This window comes from Rissa tridactyla, chromosome 3 (assembly GCF_028500815.1).
Source record: "Rissa tridactyla isolate bRisTri1 chromosome 3, bRisTri1.patW.cur.20221130, whole genome shotgun sequence".
In the NCBI taxonomy this organism is placed as follows: Eukaryota; Metazoa; Chordata; class Aves; order Charadriiformes; family Laridae; genus Rissa; species Rissa tridactyla.
In genome coordinates this window covers 126,825,468-126,849,500 of record NC_071468.1, presented here as the reverse complement: position 1 = coordinate 126,849,500, position 24,033 = coordinate 126,825,468, and the positions used below count along the sequence as shown (strand labels likewise).

Sequence of the window (24,033 nt, the reverse complement as noted above, 5' to 3'; positions counted from 1 at the left end):
GGAGCAGAGCACAACTGAGATACGGGAACACTTAATCCACGAGTTTAGGAACTGAAGTGTTTATAGTTGCAGTCTCAGAGAAATAATTGTAGTTTTGGAGAAATCCCTTTTCTCCCTCCCTGGCTAAATAATAAAAGACGCGTGTGATCTCCGCTGTCCGGCACAGCTCACGCGCGTCTCTTACCATCTCTGACTCAGACCGGGAGCTCTAAACCTGTCAAGCCCTACTCTAAACCTGTCAAGCCCCTCAGAAAAGGGAGGTTGTTCCAGACTCAGCACCTGTTGTCCCTGTTCTAGGTCTCATACTTCATTCATACGTCACTTATATCCTTTTAAAGGTCTGTGTCGACATTCTGCTTGATGCTGCGCCGCTCTGCTACCCCTGCGTGTTTACGCGTCTCCTCGCTGGCTTTACCCAAAGCAATAACCATCTCTCTGCCGTGTAGCTGTGGGGAAAACGCCAATACTTTAGTCCTGTCTTCCAAAACACATCCCGCACTCCCCTCTTGGTTCCAGTTTACTTTCTGCAAGTTTGTGCTTTCTAATGCAAGCGATGGGAGGAGCGCGCTGCTGTTGGTGCTCTCCTGTCTCCACTGCAAGGACTGAAGCCAGTATATTTTGAGGTTACATTTGTTTTCACGTTTCTGCAACACCTCGCTGCCTCCCACTCCGCTGCTCGTTAACCCGCTCACCGCTTCTTTTTTGAGGAACGACGTGCCCTCTGCCTTACAGCGGAGACTATTTGTGATCGCCCTTAAATTCGCTCTAGGATTAAATTAAATCCCATGTTTATTGCACTGGAAGGCCAACCTCTCTTCCTGTAGGATATTTCAGATCTCTCTTATTAACAGTTTTCCCCCAATTTTCTGTCACTAACAAATTTTATTAATGCTTTTGTACCTTTGTGCCATCCTTATTAACGTAGTGTGAATAGTGAACCGTTTTGAAAATGTCATGTTTGTGTACTTCCTAGTATAAAAGAGTCTTACCAGGAGAGCAGAACTCTCAGGACATACAGAAATACGGTAATTAGGCAGTTTTCCATTTACAACTTCTGCCTAAGGCCCCAAACCAGGGAGCTGAACTTCGACCACAGCAAATTCGGGGGGAAAAAGCACAGGCTCTGCGCTACAGAAACCAAACTTTTCAATTCGCACAGTCACACGGGGCTGTAAAAAAGCAGAATCAGCGATATCGTACACTGCAAACTTGTGATCATTTTCTGAGACGGTATCAAAGGGCTGAATTGAGGGGGCTTGTTCCTTACCGGGGGGTTTCCTGGCAGCTCGGCAGTAGGTGTGTGGGCCTATGACTGGCATCTCAAGGGCAAGAGCACGACATCGTCCAGGCCAAAGCGGGACCGTTCCCGCCATGCTTCCCGCCCACCTGCCCTATCCCGGTGGCGATGGGTTGCCCGTTCCCTTTCCCAGGTAGGTTCTTGCTAAGCCTCAGCAGCCAAAGGCCTTTTGGAATTGAGATATTCCCTACATCGCCCTCTCCTGCTGCCTGGTCTGACACCACACTGCATTCAGCTGGTGGAAGTGAGAACTGCATTATTTCTACGTGGTCTTTTTTTAAACATGGGTAAATAACGTAGTTTCTGGAGCTGATACAACCGAGGAAGCTGCTGGTAGCGTCCTCTCTGGACCTGTTACTGTACTGCTGGGGGTACTCACACCTCTGCAAAGCTCTGCGCGCTCCGGGCGACAACTGGCTTTGTTGTTACGGTCTCGCAGCTCCTCCGCAGCTCCCCCGTTTCCAACGAGAACCGCAGTGCTCCCTGTAAGACCCTGTCTCGGGCTTTTGCACAATTCTCTGAGCTTCTGGCACACAAGATCTTTTAATGCATGTGTACGAGAGATACTTAACTGAAGTATCGGTGATCAGCCAGCCAGCAGATTCCCTGTAGCCAACAGCTGAGCTCTTACATTTTTGGATCAAGTATTTCCCTCGCTATAATAAGCAAGTACCACAACTTACAAACATGACTAGAACCAAACGGACAAAGCGCTTCTGTGAGGGCCACCAGCTGACGTGACCCACGTAATAGGGATCTGTCCTCGCTTCTCTTTACCTTGAGTGGGGGCACCCGTGGCACCGGGGTCCCCGCCGCAGGAAAGGACTGGGGCTGGGCCCGAAACGCCTGGCGGTGCTGGCAGTTCTCCATCATGCGGGGCTTTTTTTCAGGAGTGGTCAGAGCTTCTTCGTGACTCTCTGACTTCCTCTTATGGGCTTCAACGCTGACTTCCATTTCTTCGCTTACAGGGGGCTTCTTTTCTGGTGGTTCTGGGGCAACCACTGGACTTTTCACGTCTGCTACTACTTCCCCTGCTTCGGGGCTCTTTGGTTTACTCGGGGCCAAAACTGAGGTACTGACAGTCTCTCTCGCGAGCACTTCCTTCGAGGCAGCGTGTTTTCTCTCTTCTTCAGGCTTTTGACTCACAGCAGTTTGTGGTTTCTCCGGAATGGCTTCTCCCGGGAGAAGCCTCTCCTTGACAGGCAGAGAGCGGTCGCCAGGTTTCACTGCGCACCCACCCGGGGAAACTGAGGCCTCCGCGGGCTTGGCTGCTTTGGGCTGCGTGTCCTCTCTTCTTTCCTCTCCTGCTCTTTTCATCGCTGGTGCTTCTTGGACTGCTTGTGCTTTAGATTCTAGGGGAGAAGGAACCTCCTCTTTGAGCGGCGCCAGAGCGGCTGGCGCGCATTTTGGCTGTTCAGCTGCTGCCTTTTCAGGCTCTGTCTCGGCAGGGCTGGTGTTTGCTGTCAGTCTCTTCGACTCTTCAGGACTTAGTCCGGAACTGTCAATAAAAACAGAATTTTTATTTTGTAAAACATTCTTGCAAAAAGCATATTATCCTCATGGAAACAGAGAGGATTCTCTGTGTACCACACCCTAAATAAATGTGTCTCTCACACCCGATTCTATGCCACCATCTTTGGAAACCTTCTGTACCGTTCGTACTTCTGCATGAAACAGAACTTGCTAGCAATGTTTAAAACCAACTAAAGGAGACACACGGAACACAGGCTCGATCTAGTCCTCTACCCAGATACACATTTTCCAGGCTGCAAATCCCATGAATTTGGCCAGCAGTAAATATTCCCTTTATTGGCCACCACAGACTTATCTCCACAGCACGCGAACCATCCCACACAGCTCGCGTCTGACTGAAGCTCATATGGGGACATTTGCGGACAGGGACACCGAGAGCGTCCCACCGTTTTTTCCAGGGGAACGTGGCTACTGCCAGAACCACCGACGTACCCTTAGCTTAGAACTGACATTGCCGCCTTTCGCCATCAGCAAAAAGCTGACGGATAATACAGGGCAATATTATTAATCCATCCTGAATTATTCATCCATCTTTATTTGTGAAAGAAATGAAGAAGCTGGGACTCTAATTCCCAGAGCGACGTCTGGTTTAGGATTAACTTCATCCATCCCTCTTAATGAAATATCAAATCTGGTTTTTTGCCCAAACATGAACCCATAACACTCGACGAAGCCTGTCTGGAGGAAGGCTGCTGTGGGATTGATTTCTACCAGGCAAACTCTTAGGAGCTGGAGAGAACTGAAGTCCTGCTGTTGTGCAGGTCACCTCCACGCTGTCCTGCCATTCCCCATCCCCCTAAAGCTTCAGAATGTGGCTGTCACCACCATCTTCCAGCCCAGAGCTCCACGCGTGGTTACATCCTGGTTTTCAGCGCTGGGAGAAGTGGGTGAGTCAGCTGAGTACAGCTCTTTGCTGTACCACCAGATGACCCGCATTCTGAACCCGGCGTATTCCTGCACCCGGTACCGCAGCCTGCCACGTGTACACGCACAGCCCAGCCTCCCGCTCACCCCGGACCCCAAACTATCAGCCACGGAATGATGAAACCAGGGCTTGCAATAATCCAAATGCTCTGGAGGGTTAAACATCACAGATGAATGGGAGGGAAACTGGCTGACAGTCCAAGGACAAGCATAAAAGCTCACTGTCGAGATGCAGGATAAGAAACTCCTTATTAGTTATTTCTGTCTGTTTGTTTTCAAGTTTCTTAGTATAGTTAGTCACACAGAAACCTGAAATCCTCTCCACGGCCCAAAAGAATGGGAAAACCTTGAAGCAAAAAGAAACCCAGAATGGAAGACGTGCAGACTTGGGAGTTTAACCAAATCCGTGTCTGACTGAAGCTGTGAGGAAATACACAGGATTGCAGGTGGGCTGGTGCAAGGCAGAGTGGGCTCACCCAGCTCAGCCCCGTGGAGCTGCCGAGTCCTGGCATGAGAACCAGCGCGGGAGGGGAGCGGCTCACAGCACCGCGGGAAGGAGTGGGGCAGGTTAAGACGTGAGGTCTAAGGGACATCCTCCCCTAAAGAACACAGACCTACCCTGGTTAAAGCATTAGAAATCCTGACAGCAAACACATTGCTTCCAACCCAGATCACTGGGGCATTTGCTCAGTTCTGTGGCAGCCAGACGAAGCGAGAGACCTTTGTCCGGTTTCAGGATTAACGAACAGTAATGTTAATTGACAGACAGCACACTACAAATGCAGCAACAGGTACGTATGGACAGGCAACGCGGGAGTAAAAAGACAGCTGAATGTCTTACCTCTGGCCATAGTAGCTCTCGAAAAAATGTTCCTTCCACAGCTCGACCTTCTTTTCCTTTTCTATTTCTTGCCGTATTCTTAGCTGCATTTCTGGTGTAAACTCACCTGCAAAACCAATAAAGGTTATCTTTCAAAAAAGCTGTGGATAAAACGCATCAGGATAACCACAGGAGCCTTCCAGCTTACAGGTGTGAGTCTCATCTCACAGAAGTCCCCTCCTCAGCCTGTGACACTGCAGCCCTGCCTGTGGAACTTCAGCCTTTCTCCTGAGCTGCAAGGTGTTTCATAGAATGGTTTGGGTGGGAAGGGATCTTAAAGATCATCTAGTCCACCCCCTGCCCTGGGCAGGGACACCTCCCACCAGCCCAGGTTGCTCCAAGCCCCGGCCAACCTGGCCTTGAAGCCCTCCAGGGATGGGGCAGCCACAGCTTCTCTGGGCAGCCTGGGCCAGGGGCTCACCCCCCTCACACCAAAGGATTTCTTCCCAATATCTCATCCAAATCTCCCCTCTTCCAGTGTAAAACCCTTCCCCCTCGTCCCATGGCTCCCCTCCCTGCTCCAGAGTCCCTCCCCAGCTTTCCTGGAGCCCCTTGAGGGACTGGCAGGGGCTGGAAGGTCTCCGCGGAGCCTTCTCTTCTCCAGGCTGAACCCCCCCAGCTCTCTCAGCCTGTCCTCCCAGCAGAGGGGCTCCAGCCCTCCCAGCATCTCCGGGGCCTCCTCTGGCCCCGCTCCAACAGCTCCGTGTCTCTCCTGTGCCGAGGCCCCAGCGCTGGAGGCAGCACTGCAGGGGGGTCTCCCCCGAGCGCAGCAGAGGGGCAGAATCCCCCCCTCGCCCTGCTGCCCACGCTGCTGGGGATGCAGCCCAGGCTGCGGGGGGGTTCTGGGCTACCAGCGCACGGTGCCGGCTATGGCCAGCTTCTCATCCACCATCACCAACAAGCCCGCCTCTGCTGCCTGCTCCTTGCAGCGGATGGGCAACAGCTTCATGCCTGACAGTCACAACCCCTTTCCCTGCCAGTGTCCCGATAAATGCTTTATGTGGAACAGCGCTTATTAAAGGAATACCTATGTGTATGTATGCATGCACTGCGTAACTGCCATTTTCGGAAGGACGTGAAGCTATTGCCCATGCAGACGGCAGAGCAACATGGCACCCTGCACCGACAGTGGTGGATGGCCGTGGGGAAGGTTGCACGCGACAACATCAGAGACTTCTTGCCCAGCACAAATGATAGAAAATACTTCGGGTAACAGATGCTGTTCTGTCACTGGCAGGTGGGAAACAAAAAAACCCCTCTCACACATCTGAAGCGCACATTTCACACATTGTGGTTTGTAAGAAATGTTTCCTCGTGTCAAGTGCGAACCTTCCCCGACGCAGTTTGAACCATTAAAGTTTGTAAGGTCGTATGTTAATATTTTAAGAGTTCATCATTAGACAAGAAAGCTTGGTTTTTTAACACAACTGCAGTGCTTTGGTGACAGACATGTGGCCTTGAGCCTCAAGACTTCGTTCATTCTCAAGGTTTCTCTTGTTCACACATTTTGTTTGTGCTCTTTAGCACCGGAGGAAACAGTTACTAGAATCCGATCTTTTCCAACACTGCAGTTATCAGAGGGGATGCTGTAAAGATATTAACAGAAATTGGATACTTTCATCACTGCGCAGTTTGTTTCTCAATAATTTTCTCTAGTCAAATAAGGGGATTGCAAGAAATGCTTGTTGAGTTCGCCCTCCATGCAGTTATCAAAATACATCCAACGGGAACCGAGAGTGTGTCCCTTTTCAGTGCAGTTACGTGTCGGTATGAAATCAGGACAGTCATCTTTGTATTGCAGCAAGTACAGAGGGCCCAAAACACAATCTCTGGGACATCAACTTTCTTTTCCATTTTTGTATAAACTTGGTCAGGTAAATAAATACAGAAAGTCTGTTGCATCACAAACAGCGGAATGCCTGCCTTTGCTTAGCGTAATTTAGCAACAGGGTACAAAATTGGTTCATTTGAAATAGTCTCTGTCATAGTAGTGAATGTTGGATTTTCATTCTGTGGTTATGCCACCGTTGTCCCCAGCTGGGAGATTTCAACTAGAAGCGTACGTCTGCATCGGCCCAGGCTCGCACTGAGCGCAAAGCACAGTGAAAACCTAGGTGATGGCTTGCAGTCAAGTGATTTACTTCTCAACATCTACCTAAAGGCTGACGGGGACCTCAGGAGGTCTCCAGTCCAACCTCCAGCTCACAGCAGGGTTGGTTTGGCTCCACCAGGTTGCTCAGGGCTCTGGGCAGTCAGGCCTTGGAAACCCCCAAGGCTGGAGATGGCACAACCTCTCCGGGCCCCACTGCTGGACTGTCCTCACAGGGAAAAAGCTTTTCCTTGTAACCCATCTGACTCGCGCCCGTTTTCTCTCATCCTCCTGCCATGTCCCACTGCAACAAGCCTGGCTCCATGTTCCTGCTGGCCTCCCAGCACGAGCAGGGGGCTGCTATCAGGTCCCCCCTCCCCAGCCTGTATCGCTGCCAGGGGCTCTTCCTCCCCAGGGGCAGGATCCTGCCCCTCTCCAGCCTGTCTCGGCCCCGCTGGATGGCAGCCCTGCCCTCGAGCTGGTGGCCCCAGTTTGGTGTCCTCCACAAGCTCCTCCAGGGTCACTGATAAAGAAGGCAAATAGCAGCGGTGCCCAGACAGGCCCCTGCGGTCTCCACTTGTTACCAACCTCCAAGTGTGAACCATGACTCCAAGCCTGAGTGTCTAACCAGCTACTCACCCGTCTGGTTGTCCACCCACCTGGACCCTACTGTCCCTCCATGGATGCAAGAGTATTGTGGGAGACAGTTATCAGAAGTTTGCTTAGGTTGAGGCAAATGATACCCACTTCTCTCCCCTTGTTCACAAATTCAGTAATTTTTAATGCAGTCACACTCTTCAGGCATGATTTACCTCCGGTAAAACCATGCTGATGATTTCCCATCACCTTCCTCTTCCCATGTGTTCCCAGACGGCTCGCTCCATCACGTTTCCAGTGATGACATTGAGGCTGACCAGGCCTGCATCTCCTCTAGATAAGGCTGACCAGGCCTGCGAATCTCTAATAATACTGAGGGTGACCCTAAACAGCATTGTTATTTATCATCCGTACCTTGAAGAGTAGCCGAAGAAAGCCTACAGGGCTGCTCTGCCCACAGAGGCATTGCGCTTTGGTACTTCAGCAGAGATACGGTGCTCAGTGAGAACATCAGTTGAGGTCTCCAGACCTCACCCTGGCCATTGCAAGCTTTGCCACCGTAGCAGCTTCTACAGCAGTTTGACTCTGGTGAGAAAACTTAGTGTATACGTAGCTGCACCCTCTAGATGTGCAGACACCAACAGACAAAAGGTCTTCTAAGAAGCATTAAAGAGAAAACATTAAATGATGGTGGCCAAATCCAGGAGTGGTATTAACAACTAAACAGCTCAGACAGCCGAGTTCTATGCCTTCCTGTTTTCTGGCATAGGATACACCCAGAATCTACAAAATACAAAGAGAACTGGATACATCTTCTATGGAAAAGCCTCATAAGAGTCAATCATCTGGATGAGAGTAAATGATATCCCCTTCTTAGGGGTGTCCTGATTGGCGCTATTGTCTTTATAAAACTCTGGTGAGAGGCTGCAGGGTTGGATTCTGCAGAGGAAACGGTCCCTGCCCACAATGAGTGAGTCGCTTCTGAGGATGTGATTTGATCAAATCACGGAATTGAGCACCTCTAAGTTCAAGATGCCAATGACTGTTAAGGTGCAGGACTCCTGTAGACTAGTAAATGGCTGCCTTGATGGTATATGAAAATTATGGCTCAGAGGACTGACCATACCAACTGTGGTTTGAAGACTTTGCTGATGACAAAGTGCATTACTCTGGGAATATAATTTACCTTCTCTACTGATCTTCACTACCACAACTTGAGAATAACACAGCTCTGTGTGGGGCGGCTGACACGCTGGAGGGAAGGGATGCCATCCAGAGGGACCTGGACAGACTGGAGAGGTGGGCCTATGCCAACCTCTTGAAGTTCAACAAGACCAAGTGCAAGGTCCTCCATCTGGGTCAGGGCAATCCCAAGCACCGATACAAGCTGGGCAGTGACGGGCTTGAGAGCAGCCCTGAAGAAAAGGACTTGGGGGTGCTGGTGGACAAGAGGCTCCACATGAGCCGTCAGTGTGCGCTGGCAGCCCAGAAAGCCAATCGTACCCTGGGCTGCATCAGGAGAAGCGTGGCCAGCAGGGCGAGGGAGGTGATTCTCCCCCTCCACTCCACTCTCGTGAGACCCCACCTGGAGCACTGCGTCCAGTTCTGGAGCCCCTACTACAAGAGAGATACGGACGTGCTGGAACGTGTCCAGAGAAGGGCCACGAGGACGATCAGAGGGCTGGAGCACCTCTCCTATGGGGACAGACTGAGAGAGTTGGGGTTGTTCAGTCTGGAGAAAAGAAGGCGCCGAGGAGACCTTCGAGTGGCCTACCAGTATCTTAAGGGGGCCTCCAAGAAAGCTGGGGAGGGACTTTTTAGGATGTCGGGTAATGGTGGGACTAGAGGGAACAGATTAAAACTAGAGATGGGTCGATTCAGCCTGGACGTTAGGAAGAAGTTCTTCACCATGAGGGTGGTGAGACACTGGAACAGGTGGCCCAGGAGGTGGTGGAAGCCCCATCCCTGGAAGTTTTTAAGGCCAGGCTGGACGGGGCTCTGAGCAACCTGATCGAGTGGGAGGTGTCCCTGCCCATGGCAGGGGGCTTGGAACGAGATGATCTTTAAGATCGCTTCCAACCCTAACGATTCTATGATTCTATGACTCTATTGTCATTGCAACAAGGTTTTAAATGCATTTTTCCTTCTTTTCTCATCTCTTCCAGAGACTTGCTCATTTTTCCACATGTGAAGTTCAAAAGAGAACTCCTTACTGCGGCCCCCTCTCTGACCTTGTGATTAGATAGTTCCAGGCTTGCACTTGCTCTCATGGGCCATATTGACTACAGCTGTCTTCACCAAGTACGTCACTCCAGCACTTCAACTTCTCCATAAAATATCTTTTACACATTCCCCAAAACATGCACTAGCCTTCTAGCGTTGTACTTGGCTGTCTGGGGAAGTCTTACCTTCTGACAACCGCTCCTTCCAGCCTTGGGCAGCTGAAGTGAAGAACTCGTTGTTGAGCGCAGAGCCACTCAGCTTCATCAGACCATCCGCCCCGACCTGGAACACAAACAAAGCAAATAGTATGAACCAGCTGGAAAGGCAAATGTCGCATGTTGTCACATGGGATCTGAAAGCAGAGCAAGAGTCCCAACATTGCCACAGATCTCTCTGGAATCTGCCTTTAACTCACTCAGAAGAAAATAAACCGCATTCTTAAGGCTGTGCGTAGCCAAGTCTGGGATCCAGGAGACTGTGGCAAGTTTTCCTCATCCTTATTTCAGCCCAACCCTCTGCAGTCCTGCTGCTGCACAAACGTGCATGAGCAGCAGAGGGTACAGGTGGCAGGGCGAGCACAAGGGAACAGCACAGCCTCAGAAAAGCTTCTTCAGATGCCTTCTCCCCTGCAAAACAAATGCACGGTATCGCCTGAACTACCATCCAAAGCAACAGCTCTGCTGTCTTCTGGGCAACATAAAAATGTGCATGAAGAAAAAACCAGGACATAAAAGATATCGTACAAAAGTAACTTTGAAATGTATATAATCATAACCAGGCATGATTCAGGAGAAACAGGGACAAATGAAGCTCAAAACCCATTCTGTCTTCAAAATATGGCTAGCCAAATAGGGCAGTCGCGCTACAGAGTAGGCCATACATCAGAAAGCACGAGGCTAAGACTGGAACATAATACAGAGGGAAATTAAAACCAGGTAATAAAACGTATATGAGGTTTGCTTTTGCTCTTTATCCTACAGAAGCAAATGTGGAATTTCTCTGCCAGAAACACTAAAATACACATATCATTCAGTAAGTCGCAAAAACTTGCAGTGGGCAAAACTGGTATGTTTCCATCTCTTGTGTAAATAATAAATCAGAAGAAACAAGCAAAATCCAACTGTCCAAATGTAGGATACATCTGGTTACCCGGGGAGATCTGTGCAGCAAACGTTCAATGGTGCAGGATTTGGTAGAGAAAAACACTGCTTTTCCTGAGGCAGCATTTGTCAGGCAGGTAATTAAAATGATGGAGGTGACCTAATAGAAGGGTTTTTTAGGTAAGATTTAGTTAGAAAATGTTAAGTTGTAAATTAGGAGCAGCAATTATAGGGATTTACAAAAGCAGAGGTTTATTTTCTAGGCTAAATCTCTATTGATCGACTACAGGGAGCAGAATTCACATTTCGCTGTTGCCTGTTCCTTGTGCTGGCGGACAACAAGTACCGCAGGGCTGGCTGGGTCCTGCCTCAAAGCGCCCACTTCTACAGAAGCCCCAGCTGTGACTGCGCAGACGGAGACACTGCCAAGCAAAACACAACAGATCTGTGACCCTTCACAACTGGCATGTCCAACGCCTTCACCTCTTCTCCTGTTTCCTACAGCAAGCCTGACATTTTTTACAGCACACCTCACCACTTGATGTGGTGGTGGGCTGCTCTAGGAGATTTACTACAGTGAAATGTAAAATTTGTCCTCTCTGGAGCCAAGCAATATTATTTAGTTAGTCAAAATTTATTCTCAGTCGAATTCTAATTCAATTTAACGAAAATTAAACTTAAGAGTCAGGACAGAAATGTCTTGCCATCTGCTGTGAGGTTCTTGCCAGTAAACTCCAGCTGCAAACACCCTCACATCATATTTTGACACATACCTAATTATTACAAAGGCCACAGGACTTATAAAACAATTCCTTCAAATATTTATTGGATCAGCCTTGGACTAACAAGTCCCCGATGAATGCTGATTGAAGATTAGAATTTATGAGACAACATAAAATGCTGGAACGCCCCCTAACTCCAAACGAGCACTATCTGTTCGACAAAGCATCCTCTGTAAAGCAGACCCCAGTGCAGCTGCCAGACCCGTACGCACTATTAACATTCTGGGAGAACCAGAAGGGCAGCACAGCTATGAAGATGCATCTAACTTCATGCATGTCTGTACTATACGTGTCTACGTCTAAGCCGGTGTCCCTTCACAGCTTATTGCGACTGAGTCAACTGAGTGTGTGGAGGTGGGGACTCAGTTCACCTTGCCCTGAAGCAGACACCTGGACTTGGTCTCAGGCTCTTGATGGCACCAGCTGGCTTTCCACTCTCTATAAAAGGGGCCCAGAGTAACTCGCGGAGATGCAGACTCCCGGGAGGTGACTGCGGAGGGTAAACATTGGCATCTAGTACTGATCTGAGCACCACACAGAAAAGTGTCTTCAAGGGACGTGCAGATCTGAGACAGGACGTACAGAAGATTTCCATCTGGAGTGGCAGCTTGAAGCCAGCTTTGATATCTAAAGAACATTTAGAACGGCTCCAGGCACATATGTGAAGGCATCTGAGTTAACAGCTCTACATCTGAAGTGGAAGCACAGCACAGAATCCCACTTTGCTCTGAAGCTCCCAGCCACTTGGGGTAGGAATGCTGAAGACAAACATAACGTATGAATGCGGTAAAAAGAAGGAAGCATCCTTGTTCTATCTACAACTTTTCTGGTATTGAGCATGAACAGATTGAACCTCACTCCCTCAACTCAGTGTTTTTTCCTCCTTTTACATGCAAGAGCAACATTTGTTCTTCTCATCTCTTTGTACCATCCTTGCCTTCTACAAGCTGCTGAAGAAAACGGCTATAAGGGTGAGGTTGCTTCAGGCAGTTCTTTTATGTCCCCCTTAGGATGGAATTCACCAGATCCAGCTGAGCTGAAAATAACGGTCTTATCAAAAGAGTCTCTTAGCTCTTGCTTCAATGCTGAAGGCTGAGTTCTTACCCCCTTCTCACTCAGGTTCATTGTTCCAGTTACCACCAACCATTTACCAAAGAGCTCAGTGAGAACGAACCTTCACTGCTTCTTCTGTGCCACCCCCAGAGCAGACGAACCCCATTCCTCCCCACTGAGAACTCTTCTGCTTTTTCACATCCCTCTGTTCACTCAAAGAGGTCTTAGACAGATAATGCATATAAAAATTAACTGCCTTCAAGGCTGACTCGCACTGCCTGCCTGGTACCTCTAAGCTAGTGCGTGTTTCAGGGCAGGACACAAGCTCTTTGGTGCAGGCCAGGTCTACTCTGCCATCTGGACAGTGTGAATGTGCAATAGAAAACTCAGCCAGTTTTCACTTTACCAAATTCAGAATCTGAGAGCAGTAACACCGGGTAACGAGAAACGAGAATGGCGGAACTAAATGGCCACATCCATTTAGGTATTGTGGGGAAAGGCACCAGTCTAAAAGGCTGCAGGGTCAATCTTGTACCGAAGAGCCTGGGAGAGGGCAGGAGAGAGGAAGATGCTGAAATCACTGCACTCCCATCACTCCTGGCCCTCTTCAAGTCCAACGTATCAGAAACACTGCCCTCGCTGTACCTGGGAATATGGAGTTGATTAAACAGAATTAAGCCACTGCTTTATCAAACCTCAATTCTTTTTTTCTGGCAGCAACAAACACCAAATGAATCACTGAAGAACCTTCCAATTTTTTTTACACAGTGCACAGAAGAAAAAGTCTACCCCGTTAGACACAAACGCAGTATTTGGATGGTATCAGAACGTTCGGCCTCAATTATTTCTGGAGATGCTCCCTGTGACACCCAAGAGCCTGTCTCCTCTGCACCACAGAAACCACGACATACCTGCCTGTCCACCTCGGGCAGCAGCAGCAGCAGGCGCTGCTGGCATTCCGTAGGCAGAACAGAGAAGGTGTGCTTGTTGATCAGTGCCCGCAGGTTGGTGTTCACCAGGATGGAGTCGGGAGTTTCCACATCAATTTCAGCACACTTTGTTCTCTTCAGCTGCCCTGCAATGAAACACAAAGACGTGAGTAACACCTTACCTAAGAGAGGGTTTTAAAGGCTCCTGAGATTTTCAAAATGCCACTTTGTTAATCCATTTCATACCGTGACTTGAAATACACATTTCACCTTTGCACATATAGTGAAAAGAACACGAGGTCCTTTCCAGCAGAGAAAATTTCCACACCTAATATACTGCAGCCTGTGTCAGTTCACCTAATTTTTGTAGGAATCCTGGCTATCTGGGGGCTGCAAGGAGTCTTTTTCAGGAGTGTTTCTAGAGCTGCTTTTAGCCACATCAATTTTCTATTTTAAGCCTCTAGTTAAGGTCGGTTTGTTTCTCGGGATTTCTTCTTGGACTTTCCTACTTTGCTGTCAGCAAAAGCATTTCAGAAAAAATCATCAGCTCATTGTGCTTGTGAAGAAACCACAACACTAGACAAAGCAGTAAAAATGAATAACTATTCCCTTTCCTTTTCTGTGTTTGAAAGCAAGTCCAGCATTAACCCGTATGCTACAGCCAGCTTCGTGTGCGTGTGCTGCAAATTCAGAGACGAATAATGAAGAAAGCATTTGTGCCATGTACTCTCTTTCTTTGGGTTCATCACTGTCTATTACTGGCAAAACACTGTGTGTTTTGAAGCTCAGATTAAAAGTGCAGTGTTAGCAAAAGAGGTAATATTAAGACAGACCCTCGCTTGCCCTGACTGCAGGGATGACAGCAATTACTTTTAAGGTGACAACATCTAACAAAATAACTGCCACGGAGGTTTGTTTCATTAGGGGCAGTTTGCTCTATGAGAAGTCACTCAGAAAATGGCTCTGCAGGTTTATCATCCACTGAAGCTGCGGAATTCCCTAATTACAGGGGACAAATGAAACACACCCTGGAAAGTGCCTATTTAGTGATAAAGGAAATCTAGGATGATTAGCACAGATAGGGACCTCAGAATATCCTGAAGTTCACCGAGGTCAATCCCATCATTGGTATATATCAAAGAAATCACAAAAGGTCAAGAGGGCTGAGAAAGAGCCAACTTCAATGAGTGGGAAGTAAGACAAATAACAGTAGGGTCTGATGTATAAAGATCTGGGAAGGAATTTCTTTTTTCTTTTTAATGTTATCAAAGTGTCTTAAGTACGTTAAAAAGCCTGATAAATAATGCAAGTCCTTTTTCTGCTTTGCAAACAGCAAGCTGCAAATTCACAGGTAGAAACCCCTGATGATAAGAAATGAGAAGAGGCGTATTTGCATATGTAAGGTTTGAATTATTTACCCTAATTCACACAGCATACTAGAGCTGTCCAGAAGTCACTTTAGCAATGGAATTAATTACACATTTTACTCAATTTTGCTATTTAGGCTTTTGTTCTGTCATCAGAGCAACCACATCTCTGTAAGCAAAAAAATAAATCTCTTACTTGCATGGAGCCTGTCAGATCTCTGGAATGGTTTCTTCCCCAGCCCTGGCAAGGAGTTATCAAGCTTAACAGAGGGAGAGGAACTGGAGGTGGAGTTCTGAGGGCTGCTGGACTGTCCATCTGACTGCTTGCCTTCCCAAGCTGCACAGGAAATGGAAACATTTAAACACCGGGATGTACAAAGAAATATTACACGAGACATCTGTCTGGACTGAAATAAAGATTCCTTAGCGTGCATACCCTAATCCCAGCAGCTCTGGGACAAGCACTTCTAGGAGACTTATATTCCTTTATTCTTGTAGCACTCAATTCCCAAGAGGCCGAACGTAGAAGAGCCCTTTGTAGCTATCAGACTATCACAAAATAAAGGGACGACAGCCGTTTCATTTATGGTTTGAGTCTATTTCCCAGTTAGTTCTATCTTATTTCCCATCTATATCCAAATACAATAATGATCTTTTTAAAACTTCCTTTCGGAGACAGCTTTAGTTTCTGTTAGAGTTCACTGTTCAGAAAAATCTCTTCATACTTTATGTGTACTTTCTAAATTTTAACCTACTAATGTAGCACTTGTTCTTTTAGACCACCCTCAGTAGTTCCTCCTCCTCTTCCAAATACTCAAGAGGTATTTTCATGTCCTCCTCCAAAGCCACTCCTTAGCCAAACTAGACAGATTTCACCACTATGTTTCCTTACAAATCACTGCCACCCACATTCTCTTCTGTACAGCAGTATTTTTAATGCTGGTGGGAAGCTCTTCTTCCCTAGATTCTCCTGCCTTCCTTTCCCTCCTCGTCTTAAGTGAGATGAATTAAGATCATGAGCTGGTCTTCCCTCTGCTCCCTTTAGGTTTGTGCATAATAACAGGTACTCACTCAAGTACAGAAGGGTACTGAGGTCCCATACCTCGAAAGAGAGACTCCACAACACACGTCATCAACTCACAAACGAAACGCCTGCTGGCTCTGATTAATGACTTGCACTAATCAACTCCTTCACCCAGTCTGTGCCAGATTTGTTCCCCATCTGCTTCTCTTACTCTCCTCTCTGCCCGGTTCCTTTCCCCTTCCTTCTCTTCCTTATGCTAGCTGTTCCAGTTCTGACCAAATACATCCCTGAAATTGTGGAATTGGCGTGTCGCTTTCTATCAGAATACTGCTCTTTCTCTACTTGTATGCTTAATTTACTTCTCCATCTCAATATATCCTGTTGTCCCAGTTGTGAGCTATTTCTATGTACCATCATGTGGACAGGAGGGGAAAAAAGGACTCCATGGATGCTGACGAAAAACGTACAAATGCCACTCATGTTGCAGGAACATTCAAAGGCTTTTACAATAATCAGTTTACAGTCTAACTGGGGGCTGCATAAACACACACTGTTCCTACCCCAAATGAGTCGACTAACGCCATAGCAAAAGCTGAGGAATACGGCTTTCCTGAGACCACATGTGAAATGAGTGCAATGCGTCCCTCACAGTCTTTAAGTTAGGAAAGCTCATACGGCTGGATGCTGGCATGGACAGGTACCAGCCCTCAGGAAAGCCAGGCAAGGGAGACAAGTCAAGAAGGTTGTCTCTACCCATACAAGCCTACGGAACAGCTTGAGTTGAACCCAAGGGTCCTGGGGGAGCCCACCAGTGCCCTCACAAGGCCCCTCTCTACCATCTTTGAAAAGGAGTGAAGATGGCGGGAGATTCCCCACAACTAAGAAAAACGAATGTGACACCCACTTTGAAAAAGGGCCAAATAGACAACCTGAGAAAATACAGATCGGTTAATCCTCACATTTCTCCCTGGGAAAATCATGGAGTGACCCCTCTTGGAGCACATTTCTGATCACATGAAGGAGATAATGACGACTGGAGGCAGTCAGCATGGACTCACCATGGGTAAATCATGCCTGACCAGCCTGATTGCCTTCTGTGATCAAATTACTAGATTTATGGATGAACGAAGAGACGTCGATGCCTTTCACCTTGACTTTAGCAAGGCATTTGACATTGTGTCCCACAACACTGTATGTGAGCTGGGACATTAGGGTCTGGATGGGTGGACAACCAGATGGGTAAGCAGCGGGTGAGGTGGCCAGGCTTGGAGAGTCATGCTCCATCCTCTGCCTGGAGGCCGGGAACGACGGAGTGACTCAGGGCACCAGTCCTGGTTCACGTTTTTCCTTTGGGGAGGCAATGGAGCACTTGCTCAAGTTTGCAGGTAACGCCAAATTTGCGGGGACCAGTCGCTCTGCTTGAGGGCAGAGCTGCCACCAGCGGGACCGTGCCAGGCTGGAGGAAGAGGCCAGCGGGAACGTTCCGAGGATAAATGCGAAGTCCTGCCCTGGGCAGGCAGAGCCCCTGGCAGCGATACAGGCTGGGGGCAGCTCTGCTGGAAGGGACATGAAAGTCCTGGCAGACACAAGCTGAACTTGTGCCCCAGCACCAAAGCCCAACAGCACCCTGGGCTGTAGGACCACGGGACCACAGCCAGCAGATCGAGGGAGGCAACTATCCCCCTCTGCTCAGCACTCGTTAGACCACACCTCGATTCTGTGCCCTGTCCCGGGGCCTCTAATACAAGCAAGACATCAAAACCAGGAGCAAGCTCAGCTGAGGGCCACCAAGATGCTCAGGGGACTGCAGCGCTTGCCCTGCGAGGAGAGGCTGAGGGATCAGGGCTTGTTCAGGCTGGGGAAGGAAAGAGACTGTCGGGGACCTGATAGCCACCACCCTGCTCCTGCTGGGAGCCCAGCAGAAGATGGAGCCAGGCTTGTCACAGGGGGACATGGCAGGAGGATGAGAGAAAACAGATGCAAGTCAGATGGGCTACACGGAAAAGCTTTTTCCCCATGAGGACAGTCCAGCAGTGGGGCCCAGAGAGGTTGTGCCATCTCCATCCTTGGAGGTTTTCCAAGGCCTGACTGGCCAGAGCCCTGAGCAACCTGGTGGAGCCGAGCTGACCCTGCTGTGAGCTGGAGGCTGGACTGGAGACCTCCTTGAGCTCCCTACCAGCATGAATGGTCCTGTGATTCTAATGTTTTCAGAGTAGCACTAGAAAGGCTGGATAAGTTGACATGCAGAATGTACAACACCTTGCAACTGTAATGTAGCAGCAAAGTATGGGGAAGTCAGAGAGAAAAAAAAAAAATCAATAACCAAAATTAAATAGAGACGCTGGAAGAAAATAGTTCACCCATCATTAAAGTGGATGTGGCAATAGTTTGGGAAGTGTGAAACCAAAATAAGGAGAGAAACTGATATGCTGTGACCTCCTGCCCCAGAGGCCTGACACGCAGCGCCTGGGAAGGGCCAGAGAGCAGGCCTCCAGCAGCCTGATTCTGGTTGTTCCCAGGAAAGGCAAAAGCCTCATTAGAATCACAAAAAATAAAGACACCAAACAATACTTTAAGGACCCTGAGTAACATGAGTTTGGATTACTTACTCCATTAGGCTATTTTAATAATTACTCTATGTTAGCTAACGATCTTACAAAACACCCTACCTGTTTCAGTCCCTCCTGGGTCTCCCTGTTCCTACTTCCCTAAGTGCAGATGCGATTCCTCCTGGGGCAGGGGGCTCAGGAGATGGGGTCTGCCAGGAACGATATCTGCCTGTTGTGCTAATGAACCAGTCAGGTTTAATCCTAGTTAGCAGAGAAACTACAAAAGGCTTTTAAACTATCATTTTATGTTAAAGACTTCATACACCTGGCACGCCATTTTCTTAATACGATCATGGGAAATGTGTAATTTTCTACTGGATTAATTTTGGCTTCCTTCTCAGACCACACCAGCCTAGGTATAAAGGGCACAAGAACAGCTTAGGACTGAATTTCAAACAAGCAAGATGATATTAACCTTTTTCCCCTTAACCTTTTTGAACGGGTCTGAACTACAAAGCTGCCTGGGAACAACAGGCAACCTCATCAACTGTTAAATACTCACTCTGCTGTGAAATGATGCATGAAGTACAGCTGATAAATATGCTTGTTCCTTTCAATCGGATATATGGCGCACAGCCGCAACCTTGCATATGTCTGAACAGATGTTACAAGAAACATTCCAGCAGTATATAACCAGCAAGCCAGGACAGACTGGTCTAGTTTTGGGTTGGATTTGTTTAGAGCTATTTGGAAAGGCAGAATAAACAAACGCACTAAAACACAGAAAGAATTTTATACTGAAGAAAATCAGCGTGAGATGAGGAAACATCTCCAATTATGTAAACGGTGGTAGGGAGAAGAAATCAAATGACCTGCACTCAGTGTCCACGGTAGACAGGAAATCTTGGGTTTGAACCCAAGGAAGCAAGAAAAGATTCTGATTAGAGGCTAAGAAAAACATTTTAAGGATAAAGTTCACAAAGCAGGAAGGGCAAGACTTGCTAGGAGTTTTTGACGCAATTGGTCTTTGCAGCAATGGCATCTCAGAACAGACTGAAGAAAACATCCGTCAGGAATGCATCACAGCTCCTGCCCTGAGGAAAGGGTGTGGACTACATGAGCTCTCAAGGCTACTCCTAGGCCTTGCTTCTGATGGCTCTATGGAATTTCTTAACCTGACCAGTGATTTCAGCTAAACATTCACTTAATTACCCCAAGAATATCCAAGAGCAGAATGTTTTTCATGCTAATACTGTCGTATTGCTGTTGTCTAATCCTCTCTGGCTACTTCTATAGTAGTAAACAGGACAGTGAGGTTGGGCGTTCCCCTAGCCCTCGGAGCAACCGGCTGTGTTTACGTCCTTATGCCTTCTCTGTCCCTCAGGTGGGGTTGGTCATGTTCCAGCTGCCTGCAGGGAATGATGTTTGGCCTGTGCTGAACATCGAGCTGTGCCACGGATGGGCTGTGAGGCCACTAGCTTGTCCCGAGCCACAGCTACGCCAGGGAAATTTAGCAGAATGGATTGACTTGAGTTCCAGTCCCTATGCCCAGTACTTCAGCAGTGATTAACTCCGTAGCAGAGATGCAGCTGCTCTCTCTCCACGTGCTGTCCTAAGCACAGGCTTGCCTGAAGGACGGACTGTTTGGAAGGGGAAAGAATTGTGAGCCTGGAAATAAATGCTGTTAATAGATACTATAAGAAGAAAGAAGGCACACCTTTGTTCGGTAAGGTAACAGTTTGGTATTACTCATGTTATCAGGCTTTAACAAAAAGTCATTTTTAAGAAGACTGAAAATAGCTTAGGATTTGGGGTTGGAAATTTAATTTTGTTGCAATCTGATTGCTTTCATTCCTCTTTTTTGGGCAAGCGTCATGACCGCCAGTCCCAGCCACTCCATCTGTGAGAGAATACCTGACCGAAGTCTTTTGAGTGAGTGTTCTTGCTGCCCCTTCCTTGACGGTTACATTTTCATCATCATCTTTCTGAGACGAATCAGGACCAGTCAAGTAAATCAAGGGTGAAGGATGGAGTAACAGGGTAATTACTGAGGGGGAAGGAATTTCCATCTCATAGAAGTGCCTGAGTTTGACCGCACAGCATTTTACCCATGGTAATTAGTGTAACAGGTGTAAGGGTAGGGACTTCAGAAGCACACACAGCTTAAACAGACAGGGACTGTGTATGTGTTGCAGAAGATGGTGAAGCAGGATTGGAATCAGCGGGACAGTGAAGCAGAGAAAGAGACCGTTGCTTTTTGGAAGAGATCTCAGCCTCAAAAAGCCATCCCTCTTTTCTTCTTTTACACAATCCTGCTGCTCCTGCTCCTGCCTCTCCCTGCCCCGTACCATATATACTAACCATGTATCTAAATTCTGCTTATTTCTTAGGTCCCAACACCTCCCCTCCCCATTACAGCTGCTGGACTTAATGACGATGAATAGTTCAGTGATAAAAGAACAGATATGGTTCACTGTATGGAAGCATGAAGTGATGTACAAAAAGAACCCGCCTAACCTTACATATGTAGTCTTGGGTCCTAAAATAGAAAATGACAACTCAGGAGACGGTCTCAGAATCTCAATGGTTCTAGGAAAATGCCTGCTCTTGGCAGGGTCAAAAAAAGGCAAACTGCATGCTAGGAATTGTTAAGAAAAGATGAACAAAATATAGAATACCAAAATGATGCTATACAAATTCAGAATGCATCTTGCACCCTGAATACTATGTACGGTTTTCATTCTCTATTGCAAAAAGCATACCTAGCCTTCTGTATGAGGAATAAGGTAATACAGTAGGACTCTTCAGATTGAAAAAGACATGCCTACAGAAGTCACGAGTGGCAAGAAGTTGTTGAATAAACAATAGTTGTTCATTGCCTGTTTGATCATTAGAAGGAATCAAATAAAGGTATAAGGAGCCTGGCCCAAAACAAACAAAAATGAGTAGTTTTTACAGTGTGGTGTTTGCCACAAGGCATTTACAGAGTCAACATTCCCACCCCTCAGGTTAGGCAAATCCACCGAAGAAAATCCCACCAAGTCCATGAAATCCAAAGACACCTCCTTTTGCTTTGGAGCTCCCTGAGCACCACACACTTCATTCTGGGAGAGCACTACACACGCCAGCCTGGCTTTTACACCTTTCATGCGTGTGCCATCGGCAGTGTTGCACACAGGTCACCAGGCCAAATATGTTTGATTTGATTTGATTTGATAGGCCCACTGTTTTGATTTCTGCCGTAAGTATGAACAAAAGCAAAGTGGTGCTCAGTGATGTGGGAGATGGTACTGAGCCACTACTGGTAACGTTTACAGATGACTTGAGAAATTGTGGATTGATAAAATAATGATGGCGTTAGTCTACAAAGTCATTTATTTGTACAACAGGAAAACCCATCTATACAAACACAGAGGCATTTCTTGCATCGAAAAGAAAACAACTTGAGTCACGCTCACAGAATCAGGAGGTTGTAATGGAAATCAGTTCCACTGAAAAGAATTTAGAGAAAACTAGCTAGAAGTAACTACCAGGAATTTATGATAGCCAGTGAAATGCTGCTCCTGGTAAGGGAGCTAATGCACTGTTGAATGAGGACGAGAAGAGCAGTTATCTCATTAATTTCTACTGCAGCGTAAATGCTGGAAACAACGTGGGATCTTTCAGATCAGAACATTCTTCGGAACAAGACATGAAAGCCACACTACAGAATGAGGAGCCACTTTGGAAATAAATGAATACTAAGAGAAACACCACCTTAATTTGCGTAGCCATGAGAAGTACCTGACCACAGCGTACAGGCACCTATAGGGGAAGACATTTATCACAGAAAGAAGCTTTTTAACCAGACAATGGCGCAATAAGATCTATTCAAGATCTGTTCTTAACTGAATGCATTCCTAATAAAATCAAAGCCAGGAAAAGAGAAGCTAGACTATTTCAGAAACAAAAAGAATGCCGTATGAAAAGAACACTTTCTTCTCTCGTCCCCTAAGAATAAGAAAAGGTAAGTTAGAGAGATAAAACAGTAAAAGAACACATAGGAGTGTTACTGCCACCTACTAGATTTTGCCGGTGCGGAGTCACTGGCTGCCTTGACGTGCTTCAGAAGGACGTGCTGATTAGAGGACACGGGCATGCCGGCTCTGCATTGCTGCTGCTGCTGCTTCTGCTGCTGCTGTTTCAAGGCCTGGGGAAGAGGACAGACATGACCAAAGGGAAATTCAAAATATTCTTAGAAGTTATTAGCATGCAGTACAAACCACTTGTTTTACAGCAACCGATATCTGGATTCTCATTGTAACTACATCAAAAGTTCAAAACAACTTCTGAAACACATTCACTTTGCATGGGACACTGATACTGTCTATTTAAATACATTACTACAGGGAGACAGATTGCCTACCTTTGCATATAAACCAAAAAGTGAATGGTTGCAGAATATCTTAAGTTGTGTCTTTTCATAAAAAAATGATCTCTAGAGAATGCAAAGAGAAAGGATTCCAAATATGGAGTTGGTTCATGAAGTAATTATATAAATAACTTCAAAGCACCATAATATAATTCATTTCCGTCTCCTGGCGAAGCAAGTAGCAACTTACTAAAAAGTCTTCAACAGAGATGCTACTCATTAGGAAGGATTTTTTTAATTAGGAGAGTAACAACAATTAAAACACTGAAGGGAAGAAAATAAAATCCTTTGTTTCAGAAAAGATGGTTAAAGCAGCCATGGTAGAGCCTAAAAGGCACAAATGACTAAGACAAGGAAGTAAGAAGGCATTTGGTTAAACTGCAGCGTTTACCCAAACCAAAGTGTCTGTTTTCAAAAAATGAAATCCAAACCCAAATAAACACAGCAGAATAAGTTACGAAGTATCAAGTATGTAGTACAATTTCAGAATAGGAAGTAATGGGAAGTATTATGCTGCATATATACAAATAAGTGGGACTGTTAACTAGAGATCATCACTATCTTAAATAATAACAACAACAATAATAATAACACAGTGAGAACTAGGAGAGAGAATAAAAATGTGCAGATACCTGCAGAATCTGCCATATGAGGAAAACAGAAGACAGACAGACTCAAAGTTTGTAGGACACAAATGAGGGAGACTGACCACAAAAGGATACAGATAATGAATGGACATGTTAGCTTCCCATTTTCCAATTTATTAAATAGTTCTTATTTAGCCATTTCTACCACACGTTAAAAAAAATATACAGCCAAACTGAAACACAGCAAAATCAAAAATCAGTAAGAGGAAGTACCCTCTGCAACGCACAATTAACCTCCTGTTATTGAGGTCAAAAGCTTTTAAAAACCCAGAAAGATAAAAGACGGACCCAGCATTCACATGAGTAACAAACATCCATAAACAAGTTCAAGAAAGCTTTTACAAATTCTTTTTTGGTTTGAAGATGAATCACAGGCAACAGTGAATGTCCAGAAAGTACTAGACTATGAAGACCACTAGTATGTTCAGGGGCTTGTCTGAATCCCATACTTCCATTATGCAAATCACTTCAAATATTTAAGGGTTTCTGTATTGTTTACCCATTCTATATGCCATTTAATTGCTGCATTTTTCTCAGCTTAGGTAAAAGAATTCTGCGTTTGTTCATTTTGTCACCTCAGTTCTCGGTCATGCAGCGCCTGAGGTGCCCACGCCAATGGTGGCTGAGG

The 24,033-nt window shown here is 46.8% G+C and overlaps 1 protein-coding gene across 7 annotated transcripts in view; it reads right to left on the bottom strand.

The window, feature by feature from the left end:
• The window catches only part of ASXL2 (ASXL transcriptional regulator 2), a 122,907-nt gene that overhangs the window by 7,332 nt on the left and 91,542 nt on the right, over window positions 1–24,033 (bottom strand). For 6 of the 7 annotated variants that reach the window (XM_054196118.1, XM_054196120.1, XM_054196119.1 and 3 more), the window contains 6 exons: window positions 22,410–22,536; window positions 14,971–15,111; window positions 13,390–13,553; window positions 9,729–9,825; window positions 4,596–4,701; window positions 2,075–2,795 (listed from right to left, as the gene is read on the bottom strand). In XM_054196118.1, the coding sequence (XP_054052093.1) occupies window positions 2,075–2,795; window positions 4,596–4,701; window positions 9,729–9,825; window positions 13,390–13,553; window positions 14,971–15,111; window positions 22,410–22,536 (1,356 nt within the window). The remainder of the gene's footprint in view (window positions 1–2,074; window positions 2,796–4,595; window positions 4,702–9,728; window positions 9,826–13,389; window positions 13,554–14,970; window positions 15,112–22,409; window positions 22,537–24,033) is intronic. The other variant, XM_054196116.1, reaches the window with a different exon arrangement.